At 36.4% G+C, this 14,308-nt stretch overlaps 1 protein-coding gene across 1 annotated transcript in view; it reads right to left on the bottom strand.

Moving 5' to 3' along the window:
- Positions 1 to 14,308, bottom strand: part of RYR2 (ryanodine receptor 2) — a 644,069-nt gene that overhangs the window by 133,586 nt on the left and 496,175 nt on the right. The window contains 3 exon segments of the mRNA XM_032609082.1: positions 1,994 to 2,075; positions 3,574 to 3,812; positions 4,992 to 5,052. Of these exon segments, the coding sequence (XP_032464973.1) occupies positions 1,994 to 2,075; positions 3,574 to 3,812; positions 4,992 to 5,052 (382 nt within the window).

Here is a 14,308-nt window from a genome sequence, read left to right as displayed (position 1 = left end):
TATCTTCTACTGTTTCCTGTTGCGTAGAGAAAGTTCTGAGTCTAAAAAGCCATGTTCTCCAAGATGCATTCCTGATCACCCCATGTCATTCTCTGTACTGTGTGCCAACTCACACACATAACTTGCCCCTGTTACGTTCATCAGTTTCCTTGTTTTGTTTCTCTCCCTTGATATAAGCTCTCTGAGAGCAGGGATCTATTTGTTCACTGCTGTATCCCAGAACCTGACATTTGATCAGTATTTACTGAATGAACAAAAGGATTAAAAAGTAAATCTAAACAACTGAAAGCATTAAAAACCTAGGAGAATAAATATTTGAATTTCTAGCTATTAAGTGTATAGTATAAACTTCTTAAAATCATGAAACTAAGGGGACGAAACATGTATGGTATAATTGCTAGATCTGATTATATAAAAATCCAAAATTCTCATGTCATAAAAAACTATCTGCACATAACGATTTGTATATAAGCACTATAAAGGTAAAAAAATGCTAAAAGTCATAAAAGCAGGAGAAATAACAGGCAAGAAGTTAACAGTTAACAAATACAATGGTTACTACTGATCAGTAAGATAATACATTAATAGAAAAATGGACAAAAAATAAGAAAAGGCAATTTATAAAATAAGTACAAATGGTAAGGTAAACACACACACACAAATAGCTAGTAACTGGTAATGAGGAAAATGCATTTGAAAATAAAAATAGGATCTCATTTTCAACTAATAAATTTATAAATAGTAAAAAAGGGTAATAATCGGAAATGAGAAATGTGAGGAAATGAGAATTCTCTTGTAAAACTTTAAAGTATGAATTGAATCAATTTTTTTAAAGATAGTAAAATGTGTATCACAAACCCTTAATACATGCATACTCTTTAACCTAGATCTCCAAATTCTGATAAAGGAAATAAAATAAATATACACAGAAAACTATGAACATAGATCTAGCATTAGTTATGTAAGTGAAAAGAGAAAAGAGCCTACATGTCAAAAATAAAGGAACATTTCAATAAATTATAATACTTCCTTAGGATAAAATATTTTATAGCCATAAAAATCATATGAAACTATTGATAGTTTAACTTAAAATGCAGGTAAAACTTTAAAAATATTCAGAGTAAACTCAACTATCTTTTTCCATTGATCTACTTTCCTTTCTCTTTGTAATTGTCACCTTATTTTAATTATTTGTTGCTTTTTAAGTTTTAATGTTTGGTAGGGCCATGTGAATGCCCTTATTACTCTAATGTTTCTCTCTCAAAATTTATTGGCTAGTCTCATGCATTGATTCTTTCAAATAAACTTTAAAATTTTTTTCAAGTTCAACAAAACACAAATTTCTACTTGAAATTCTTTATAATTAAGATTAATTTGGGGAGAATTTACATCTATTCAATATTCTTCTCTCAGAATATCCTTTGACTTATTTATTTCATTTATTGGTCTTCTATTAGAATGTCTTTTTATTTCTTCTAACGTTTAAAAAAGCCCTCTTCCTCTTCTTTCTTCCACAGAAATCTTACAGAAGTTGCCCATGTGATCTCTCTTGTTCAGTTCAGTGGGGACACCTTATCTTACTTGACCTGTCCATAACATCTGACTCTGCTAATCTTCTCCTCTTGAACTTGAGAACATGAAAAAATTAACTGCCTATATTCATTCTTATTTTGTATTTCCAATATAGAATTAGAAACTGTACTAGCAGATTCCTTCGTAAGACTCATTAATGCTCTAAGCTTAAACTTTATATTAAATATAGGCTTTACCACTATGGCTTCACATTTTTTGTTCATAATTCGCAATTGTCTTTTATTATATCAATTCAAATTTAGCTTAAAGATTGTCTAATTACTTCCAAGGAATTCAATATGTCAACCTGATTGTTTAGTTTATAACTAAGGAAAAAAGTTATAAAGTGAAGACCCTTGAAATAAATAATCATAACACTTGAAAAAACTATTAATACAAAGTTAAACTTTTAAAATCTTACCTTTCCACATAAATACTCTTGCTGGTTCCCAATGCATACAAGCTAGTCAGAATTCTATAACATGATACCTGTACATCTTCCACTAAGGAAAAAGAGAATCTCACTTAAAAAAAAAACACTTGTTATCAATACATGTCCCGAGAAAGTTTAGGCTAACAACAAAATTCCATATTAAAGGCATACTAACACTTTAATATTTGAAAAAAAGCAATACAAGAACACACACACATAAAATCAAATTTAAGACCTTTTTCTCAAACAAAATTCTTTTTCTTGAAGGAGCTGAAAGCTTTCTAAAGAATTATGCTCTGATTATACAGACAGAATATTATCAGGAACAATTGCTTTAGGTATAATAAAGGATTTCTTCAAGAATAAAACTAAGCACAAGGATATCTGGGAGGACAGGTCCATTTTGACTCCTGTTCCAAAGGTATATAAAGACTGTACCTTTTATTTTAACTCTCAAATGAACAAGAATAAGAATGCTAGAGAACGGGGTGTATCATTTATTTCTGAAATGACCTGAAATTCAAGGCATAAGTAAGTCACTCTTGGAGCTTTTAAAGCTAGAAAATCAAGTAAAACCTCTTAGATGATCTCTTATCCAATAAACATGTTCAACAGGCAAAGAAAACTAAGAACCTTGGATTTCTAATGCCAACTCTGCTACCATTTCCCAGAGGACACACCATGACGTGAATGGAGAAATCCTACTCATCCCCCATATTTGTTTGTGTCCACATGGGGCTATAAGTAATGCTCCCATTGGTTCAAGCAGTGTCAGTGTCAATGTTTTGACACTAGTGGTTATGTCATTCACTGATGAACAAAGGTGGCTTTTACACAGAGCTGTACTTCACCGGGGAGACCTACAACACTGAGAGTCTGAGTGGGTGGGTCTGCAAGCAAGACCCACTTGACTGGTAGACAAGGGCTCATATCATCTTTCATGTTCATACAGGCAGGAGAGCAGGAACTTAGGTCACGTGGTTCCTTTTTCATGCAACCTTGGGCATTCTGTGGATATTTTTAATAACCACAGAATTCCAGCCAGAAACAGCTGATGAGATCCCCTATGAAAAGAGACTGAAACCTATAAACAAAGATAGTTGAGCCACCCTAGTAGGTCAGTTATTTAGACACAGAATTTGTCTCAGCAGTCTTCAAATTTATTGGTAGGATAGCTTGCAGAAACAGTCTGCATCGACTCAGAAATAATCTGAAAACATTCAATGCTGCATGTCCTTTGGTGAAACTGCATTAGAAAATTTCCATGGAAAGAGACACCACAGAAAGTATAAAACTTGGAACTTGGATGTCAACAATGTGGGCGTGACTGTCCATAACCAGTACCTTACTGGTCCCTTCTGCGAATCCATGTGATTTAGAGACCTATCTCTATTAAGAATGGTTTTGGTTTTGTAACTCAAATGTCAACCTAAAGTGTTCTTAAAAAAACAAAACAAAACAAAAACATTTTAATGTATAAGCAGTGTTTGAATAACCTCGATGATGTGGCTGTTAATTTCTGATTGTACTATGCAGATAATGAAACTCTAAGTAATAGATTTACATACATATTAGATCTTCTCCGAACTGATGCTGGCCAATATGCTCAAATAATGATGACAGCATTGGCAACAGTGCCACCGTGGTATAATTGATAATCTGAGTAACACCTTTGGGTTGGTTTCGGGTGTGGGTGAACTGGCCCTGCTTAAGATTTTCCATCGTCTTCTCCAGATCCTCTGCGGCATTGTCCAGGAAAGCTCTGAGTGCACTTTTAACACTTTCCAGGCCAGTCTTCATCACAGTCCTAGGGAGTAAAGAAGAGACAGCTTATATCTTGTGAGAGGAGCACGTGAAATACAAATGAAACATGCTTCTACATCGTGTTTATTTTTGTCCATGACGACATTCACTCAGTCAACTCAATTTTTTAAATCCACTTTGAAATAATTCTTTCCTATATGCTTGAAGTTACAGCAATAGCACTCCATAAATGCATAACGTTTCCGAAATGCCTTTGTAGTCAACTTAATTAGGACCTCGGAGCAAACGGCAGTTCTAATGCTTTACGTTTTCCACCTGTGGTCTCAAATATTGAGAATATTTACTTGATAACTAAGAAACCCAGCTCCTGAGTCAGTTTAGTTCATCCCAAATCCAACCAAACTAGAATGTTTTCTGAGGCTATGGGTGTGAAAGAAACAGTTAATGCCAGCTAAACCACGTTACCGAATGATACGGATTTTTTTTTTTTTTTTTTTACCTTAAGGGTAACAATCAATCGTTTCTAAATAAGCTCTGAAGGCTGAACTTTGTAGAGAAGTGACATTCTAAAGCCGCCATTTCTTGTAGAATATGAAGGTGAATGGTAGCATCTCCTTTCTTCATTTATTATACAAAACACCTCAAATAAACTTTTAAACACAAAAATGGATAATTCAAGAGTATCACCACATATTCTCTGTAGAAGACTTTTAGGAACTTTTATTTAGATGTATCCTGGATAATAAGTAAATTAATTGTACGGCTTAAAGGCTGAATCAATCACGCTAAACAAACTGGTTTTGTATTGGATTTCTGGTCATTTTAATATTCACTTTACTCATCTATAAAATGAGAATAAAAACCTTCATATTTCCTATAAAGCTAAATGTTATTAGAAATATGGAGAACAACTATCCTGCCTTGAGGCTAATAAAACCTCTAGAGTTGTAGCTCATCATTTTTACCTCACATAATACAGTCCCAATTCAACCCTCAATTACATACCGAGCTGCTACAGAAATTACTTAAAAATTTAAATAACAATATATATGATCATAAAAATAATAAAAGGCCGTTGTATTACTAGTTTACAAAAGATACTCTTTTCACCTACATTAAAGTCTTTACTGCAATTCCAAAGAATAAAGACACTAGGTTCTTCTTCTTATTCCTGTATATCATTATTACACTCACTGATTTAAATCAAAATGTATCCATTTACCTTGCATCCAAAGTCTGACCCAAAATATGAAGACAGTTGACAATTGATGTTGCATCATTTCCTAAAGAGGAAACAAAAAGCTGCATAAATTGCGCTGAGAATTTTCTCAATGCTCTTCTTTCTGTTAATGTTCGTGTTCCAAAAATTAGTCAAGGGCACAGCTCGGTAAGGATAACTCAATTCAAAAGAGTTTTTGATAATCAAGTTTAAAATCATGCAGTTTTTCTGCTTAAAAGTGGTTATGTGAATGTAAGTAGAAAAGCAATAAAGCACGTCTCATCAAACAGCTGACATACTCAAGAAGCATTCAAAGCACTGCCTCAGGCTAAAGAATTTTAACTGGATTCTTCAAATATATCCTCCTCCCCATACTAGCTCACCTTACTTTTAAATCATATTGTATGCCAACTTTTTAAGTCAGCTGATATCCTTCGTGAAATGAGGTAGGCTAAAAGTCCAATAAATTTAATTCCCTTTTAATTACCCCAAGTATATCTGCTTTCTTATTGCATTCAACTGCATTGAGATGAATTAATTTGCCTGAATTCAACTGCATTTGACATGAACTAATCTGCCTGAATGTTGTTCGTCTTCGGTGAAAAAGTGGTACCAAACTATCGTGCAAAAAAAGCATCAGAGGCTGAATAAGTTAAACATTACTCATGAGATATCTGAAACGGGGGTGACCCTTCTTGAAAATGAGATGAAACTCAGCCATTCTGACTGGCATATTTCATCACAAAGTACAGAAATATGAATCACATAATGAGTACACGTATTCTACTTTGTGATAAGGATACAAAAAAGAAAATATGAATCCAAAGTAACAAATTGATTTGACCGCTCACAATACAGTCTGACACTCATCACTTCCTCATTCCATACTCTCCTATTTGTAATATATACAGTCATTCCCTGGTCCTTAGGTTAAAAACTCCTAATTGAATGTGAGTTTTTAAAACATTTGGGCATGTTATATTCTTTATACACAAAAGGACCCTAAAAGGAACAAATGAAGTATACATGGAAATAACTGTCTCAGAATGTGGGCATGCCAGGTCAGTGATAATAATAAGGTGATAAAATAATAAGGTATGCACTGCTGAGGCTCTTCAGAAAATGTTCCATTCATCTCGTGCTTTGAATCTCAGCACTTCCAGGTGATAATGAAGACAAAATCAGCAGAAGGGCAGAATTTGTCACGCTCCTGTCTACTGACTGGTGGCAGTGCTAGGGCTTCTGCAATACTACAGCCCTCAGAAGTATTACTCATTTAATTATTCATTCACTCAATAAATACATGTTAAATACCAGGTACTTTTAAACTTCCAATCATAAGCAAAATAGAGTTCTCATGGTACTTGCATTTTAATGGGGGACACAGACAATGAACTATTAAGCAAAAAATAAATCAGTATGGAACATAATGTCAGGCCGCAGTAAAAATATATAAAGCAGGGAATACGGATTAGAGCAACAGGATAGAGTAATAGGGTGAGTGGTCACCAGAGCCTCCCCAAGAAGGTGGCACCTGAGCAGAGATTTGAATGAAGCGAAGGAACAAACCATGCATATAACTGGGAGAAGGGCCCAGGCAGTGGAAACAGCATGTTTCCAGGGCAGAAACTGAACCTGGTGGTCCAGGCAAGGAAGCCAAGATGACTGATGTGGGCAAATTCAGGGGAAAGAAGGAAAAGGTAAGGTGGAGAGGAGGGAAACAGGTTCTAGAGACTTGCAACCAGAGCAAGCACTTTGGATTGTGCTTCAGTGATTAAGAATCCACCTGCCAATGCAGGGGACGTGGGTTCGAGCCCTGGTCCGGGAGGATCTCACTTGCCATGGAGCAACTAAGCCTGTGAGCCACAACTACTGAGCCAGCGCTCTAGAGCCCATGCGCCACAACTACCAAGCCCACGTGCCACAACTACTGAAGCCCGGGTGGCTAGAGACCGTGCTCCCCAACGAGAAGCCACTGCAATGAGAAGCCCATGCACCAACGAAGAGTGGCCCCCGCTCGCCGCAACTAGAGAAAGCCCACGTGCAGCAATGAAGACCCAACGTGGCCAAAAATAAATTAAATAAATAAATAATTTATTTAAAAAAATAATAATGTATGTTAAGGTTTTGCTTATGGGTTGCATGTTGGTGACGGGGAAAGGAGACAAGGATGACTCCATGATCATTTGGGTGAGCAACTGTGTGAGCAGTTGGGTGAATAGTCGTAGGATTCAATCACGTGGGGAGAGCCCAAGGCAGGAGCAAAATGTGTGGGGAGGGGAGAGGGGAGGGTTGGGCGTTCTGCTTCCGACAGGTCAAGTGTGATGGGCCAATTCATCTCCGGTAGAGATGTAGGCAACTGATACAAAAACCTGGAGTGCAGAGATGAGATCTGAGTTACAGCTGTAAACCTGGGCCTCATAAGCATATGGAGAATTTTTTAAATCATGTGCCTGAATGAAATTAGCCAGCACGAACATAAATACAGAAGCATAAAGGTCCCAGAGCCTCCAATGTTTGGAGGTAAAAAAAGATAAGAAGAGTGCAGCACAGAAAATGACAGAGGGAAGGCCCAGGAGGGAGAGGGGATACAAAGTGATGCCTATGAGTCTCATGCAACCAAATTCAGCACCAAATCAGAGAGGCTGGTCCCTCACTCTCTTCCTAAAACTCACAGTCATACTGTCTCCTCATACAGATTATCAGTGTTTGTACTTTGTACTGAGCTTATCCATGCCTTTTTCCAAAAGGAGGTCTGGGGTTCTTTAAACTTCCTTTTGTATAAGCTCATGAGGTGTGATTTTTTTTTTTTTTACATCTTTATTGGAGTATAATTGCTTTCCAATGGTGTGTTAGTTTCTGCTTTATAACAAAGTGAATCAGTGAGGTGTGATTTTTGTCTCCTTTGTTCCCTGATGCAGCTCCGCACATAGAACAGTGCCTGATTTAGAGCAGGAGCTCAATTAAATACTTGTGGAATGACTGGAATGTGAGTAAAAAGAGTAGGAAAGGGCACCAGTGGCCAGACAAGTTCTGTGGGTCAAATGAAAGTGTGTGTGGTGAACATGAGATTCCTGTGATTGTTAGTCACAAAACTGTGAGCTATATCAGTTGACACACTTTGGTACACTCCAGAGCAGATATAGTACAACTTTAAATGGAAACATCTCATTGTAAAAAAAAAATGGTGGAGAAAGGACCCTAAGGAATGCAGTAACAGTATTAACTGAACCTTCAGCATTTGAATGTATGGACCAGCAAAAGTATCAATTTTATGGGCATGTATAAATGCCTTAACTAATGGTTAGTCTTGAAGAGAGAAAGTACGTAGTAAGGCTTTTAAATAAAATAGCAACCTGGATATGGTCCTTCTAAAGGCTCTCCAGATCACCATAATCAGGAATGTCAGTCACGCTATTAGTAAGAACAGGAAGGACTAGACAAAAAGCCTAGTAAGATGGTAAAATTTTAAGGTGATGACTGTATTTTTTCATGTTCTTAACTATATGTAATTTCTTAAACTGCTCTGAGCAGTATAAAAACCAAAAGTTTGATACCTTCAACTCACGTTTTTTTCAAGGTTCAAGCTACTTTCTTTGTCTTCAAATATAACTCTCATCACCTCTAAACACTTAGGGAAACACTTACGGATTGCCTATTTATCTTTAAGATTGTATGTTTGCATCAGTGTGTGTGTGTGTGTGTGTGTGTGTGTGTGTGTGTGTGTGTATAAGCATAAAAGGTACAAAATTAAAATCACAGCTCATACCTGAATCTAATAACAACATACAGCAAGCACTGGGTTTTTAAAAACATTGTTACCAATTCTCACAAAATAATACAACTCTCTAAATAATAAAAATAACAAAGCGAACGCTGTTAAAAGCCAAAATATCCTTCTTGTATCTTAATCCCAAACTGTTTTGTGGTTTTCAATATAAGATTTCTATAATTCAGGAGTTTTCAATGTCATCCAAAATTTGATATATCACGTACCACTTGTTTTATAATCTGATTTATTGAGAATTCTCAGAATGTTGACTTTCTCTCTTCTGGGAAAACAGTAACAGTCATTCTAATTTTTATTCTTCTTCTTTACTTTTTCTAGCATGGCTCTTGACACAATATCTCATTATATTTTCTTCTTTGAAGAAATGATTAATCTTGGAAAAATCCTTATTAATAACATGAAATAAAATTATGCTAGAAGATGCAAATTTCTCTCAAAATTACGAAGAGACAGAAATTGAAGCCTGTCAACGATTTTATTACTTCTGAAGTCAGTGATATTGAAAAGAATAAAATTACTGAGTCCCTAACTTGGTGAGAAGTTTCAGTTAAACTTAGAATATATATTACATATTCTATTCATTTGTCTCAAAGTCAGGAAATTCTCTCAGAGTAATACGTTGAAATGAAAGAAGTATCTCTCTCTCTAATACAATCTTCTGATATTATTTTCAAATAATATTATATATTATTTTCATTCTGAGTCTGGTAAGAATTAGGTTATTTATAGCAACTGTAATCCAGGAAACTCCTGCCTTTATCATACACACTGTCATAAAACTACAGAATCTTTAAGTTAGATAAGACCGTAAGGATCCTCTAGTGATGAATACCATACTCAAAATAGATAACCAACAAGGACGTACTGTATAGCACAGGGAACTCTGCTCAATATTCTGTAATAACCTAAATGGCAAAAGAATTTGAAAAAGAATAGATACATGTATATGTATAACTGAATCACTTTGCTGTGCACCTGAAACTAACACAACATTGCTAATCAACTCTACTCCAATATAAAATAAAAATTTTTTTAAAGTAGCAGATTGTGCTACTTATTTCTCCTATTTTCCTTGACTATCATCCATTTTATTTAACCTTCAGGCTTACTGACATAAAGTTATATATAATTTTCTAACAGATTGTGCTTTTTAAATTTAAACCATGACATTCTCAAAATAGTGACACATTCAGTTCTCACATATGCACTATCCTCAGAGATTCTTGGTGCTTTAAATGACTTTCCTTTCATTATGTGTGTCCTATTAAACAACACAAGCACAATGTGAACCTTTTTAGGGATAATACAAACACATACAGTCATTCCTCAGTATCCGCAGGGGATTGATTCCAAGACTCTCCCCCAACACCAAGAATCCAAGGATGCTCAAGTCCCTTGTATAAAATGGCATAGTATTTGCATATAACCTACACACATCCTCCTTTATACTTTAAATTATCTCTAGATTACTTAAAATACATAATACAAAGTAAATACTATGCACGTATTTTTGAAGGATGGCGATTTCAAGTGTTTTTTGGAACTTTCCGGAATTTTTTTAAAAAATATTTTTGATCCCCGATTGGTTGAATCCATGGATGCAGGGCCTGTGGATAAGGAGGGATGACTGTACTAATTTTCTAATGTCTCCTGATACAAGATAGCCCCTCATTTAAACACATGAAGAGGGTTTGGGGTCAGGGATAACAGAAGGGTCAACATAAACTTATTCCACTAATTTTTTAATAAGGGAGAGATACCAGTTGATAGAATTCACTATATTACTTTATTTACTATTAAAACTCTTTTAAAATTAACATTAAGATTTAGGTACCAGTTTAATCATTCATACTCGTCTAGAGAAAAAAACAAATACTTTAACAAGACCTATTGTTTCATTTAAGCACATGATAATACTTGTCCAGTATTCCTGAAGCTAATGTGGGAGCTGTATTAATGATGTTCTAAGGTCACTGAGGTCAACTAGAAAGAATGTTGGAGTTTGATGCTCATAATGTTGCAAAATGCTTGCTTTATTCCAGGCATTCCTAGGAATCTGTCTGTCATCAAATTTGGAAATTCTCCAGTAAATCTGGGTGTCTCTAGACAATTAACTGTCTTGCTATGTTAAAAACTCACCAGAAAACAGGAAAGTAGAAAAGGCCTCTACCAAAATGTTCATTGCAGCTCTATTTACAATAACCAGGACATGGAAGCAACCTAAGTGTCTATCAACAGATGAATAGATGAAGAAGATGTGGCACATACACACAATGGAATATTACGCAGCCATAAAAAGGAACGAAACTGAGTTATTTGTAGTGAGGTGGGTGGACCTAGAGACTGTCATACAGAGTGAAGTAAGTCAAAAAGAGAAAAACAAATACCGTATGCTCACACACATATACGGAATGTAAAAAAAAAAAAAAAAAAAAAAAAAGGTCATGAAGAACCTAGGGGCAAGATGGGAATAAAGATGCAGACCTACTAGAGAATTGACTTGAGGATACGGGGAGGGGGAAGGGTAAGCTGGGACAAAGTGAGAGAGTGGCATGGACATATATACACTACCAAACGTAAAATAGATAGCTAGTGGGAAGCAGCTGCATAGCATAGGGAGATCAGCTCGGTGCTTTGTGACTACCTAGAGGGGTGGGATCGGGAGGGTGGGAGGCAGGGAGATGCAAGAGGGAAGAGATATGGGGACATATGTATATGTATAACTGATTCACTTATAAAGCAGAAACTAACACACCATTGTAAAGCAATTATACTCCAATAAAGATGTTAAAAAAATAAAAATTAAAAAAAAAAAAAAACTCACCAGAAAACAGATAAGTAGAAAAGGCCTCTAAATGATAACTATTTTGTGCCAGCCTTCTCAAATACTTCCTCGAACTGAAAGTATCATTGTTGGTAGAGTTTAATGATTGTTTGAAAAGTCATTAATCATGTGTTACTTCCTTTTCAATGTAAGTGCCCTAAGTGTTTTCATGGACCACTTAAGGAATTTTTTTTAAATGTGATTCTCATAAACTATGACATAAGTGGATATTATGTTTTTCCTAATATTCTCAAGGAAAAAAAAGTAAATCTGGCTTATTCATGAATGTAAGAAAATTCCAAATTGATAGCACTCATCTCATTGTAGTAAGCATCTGCTGACTTATCTATCCTCTCTGTTAGACTGTAGACTTCTTAAAGGTAGGACCTGGTAGGTTGATTAATTCAGTCATCAGATATTTATAAAAGAGCCACTATGCACCAGACTTCCTGCTGGGCTCTGAGGATACAAAAATAAGCCCTCGAAGGGCTGAGTTTTGGGCCAGAGAAAGAAGTTAATCTTGTAACATCATCAGTGAGATGAAGGAAAAGTATGCAGAGCTATGAGAAAGTTATAATAGTAGAAGGAGAGAGTATAATCAGGGAGGTTGGGGATGGTTTTCCTGAGAGAATACTATTTGGGTTGAAGTGTGAAGGATTAGTAGTTAACCCCATTGTGGGTGTGAGGGACTGGAGAGGGGCATGTGGTGTATGGGATCCCATCTCCGTCAGTAATTACAGCATGTGCAAAGGCCCTGGGCAGAAAGGAATACATTTTCATGAAGCAGAGAGAAGGCTGCTTAAGCTGAGGCATCATGAGGAAGTCAGAGCATGCTGGGAAATGAGGATGCAGGGGTACACAGGGGACAGACTATCAAACACTATGTGGCCAGATGAAGAATTCTGATCTTTACTACAGAGAAATGGGAAGCCACTGGCTCCACAGGACTGTATTCAGTGATGAGACCATTTTGTTGTTCTGTTTTGGTTTTTGGTTGGGGAGGGGGAGAGATATGATTGCTTTGGAGCACAGTTTAGAAGGGCAAGAGGGAATTCTAAGAGAAGGGTGAGTACGTTCATGGAGGCATACAGGTAAGAGACACCTGTAGATTGGCATGGGGTGGTAGCAGCAGAGAGGGAAAGAAATCTGCACTTTTCTATCCTCACAGGCTAAGAGAATGTTCACACACAGCAGACACAAAACTGGTTACTGAAAGAATGCACAAAATGAATGTCATTAAGGCATTCGATTCATTTTCACATGTAAAAAGAAAGCCGTTAAGAAGTCTTGATACACACACACCTGTGCCACCATCACTATCCCTGCTGGAGCTCTGGTTAGCAGATTCTCTTTCCCCTGCAAATGACTGAAAGTCTAAAAATAGGCTATAATAGTAGGACTGAAGTATCCTCTAAATGCTTTAAAATTAGGCAGTTAGAAAGACAGAATTATCACTTAGCATAAGTGGGCGAAAATGGTAGGATTAAAAGCAATATTTCGTTAGTCAATAATGCGTCCTTGAAAACGGCAAATGGGATCCTTATTCCTTGTCAACCTGCCTGCGTCTTACCCCATCCTGATTTTCCAAAATACAAGCGTGCACCAACTTGCAATCACAGGCATCTCAGACATCAAAAGGGAAGCCTAATATAAAATAGATGCTATTTTCCTTACTAATTTTTTCTATAAAGTATTTTAATAGACACCCCAGAACTACTGTTCTGTAGGGAATATGGCTTGTTCCCCTTTTTGAAAACCCTACCTTTTTCTAAGATAAAAGGAAATGGTTTACACACCTTCAAAAGAATATATGAGGAATAAAAACATGACTCATCTCTCTTTAATTCTTAGTGTGCTTCAACATATAGAAAATATTTTAAAGTAGATAAAAGATATACATAAATATAGAAGTTCAAGTGTGAGGAATCCTCACTTTACATATCAGAAAAATTTCTGAACAGCTACAATCTGGCAGACACCTTGGAATAAATATTCCATTACTGATAATACTCAGCTCCCCACAATGACCACCACCAGGACAAGAGTTTTGACTTTTGTTTCTTTTGCGGTACGCGGGCCTCTCACTGTTGTGGCCTCTCCCGTTGTGGAGCACAGGCTCTGGACGGGCAGGCTCAGCAGCCATGGCTCACGGGCCCCGCCGCTCCGCGGCATGTGGGATCTTCCCAGACCGGGTCACGAACCCGTGTCCCCTGCATCGGCAGGCGGACTCTCAACCACTGCGCCACCAGGGAAGCCCATCTGGTTTATTTTAATGCTTCCCTCTTGTCTCCAATCCCACCTTGCTGACATGTTTCTGGTTAATGTATCTCTTTCTGTATTTTTGCTCCTTGACACGAAGCCCAAGTATTTCTTTGTTAACCTCAACTTTCACTTGTCTTACTTTATTCTTAGGCTAGGTCATGAAACAATTTTTTGAACTAAGCACAGGAAAAACATTTTGATCATCAGTTAATGTCTGCCAGAATACAGAAAAAAAAAATGTAAAGACAGGGTGAAAGAAAAAATAAAAGAGATTAATATGTCTATGTATTTACAAAAGACCACTGTATATATGCTGTTAGGTCTCTCTCTCTCCCTTCAGGAAAATCCACAACAGTATAATTGATATATCAAAAAGTAAGTACTTGGATTATACAACTTCTGCTTCGATCTGGAAATGGCTAGATTATAAAGGCTTCATGGCGC

The sequence above is a fragment of the Phocoena sinus genome, chromosome 16 (genome assembly GCF_008692025.1).
Source record: "Phocoena sinus isolate mPhoSin1 chromosome 16, mPhoSin1.pri, whole genome shotgun sequence".
Lineage (NCBI taxonomy): Eukaryota > Metazoa > Chordata > Mammalia > Artiodactyla > Phocoenidae > Phocoena > Phocoena sinus.
This window is presented reverse-complemented; position numbering and strand designations above follow the sequence as displayed.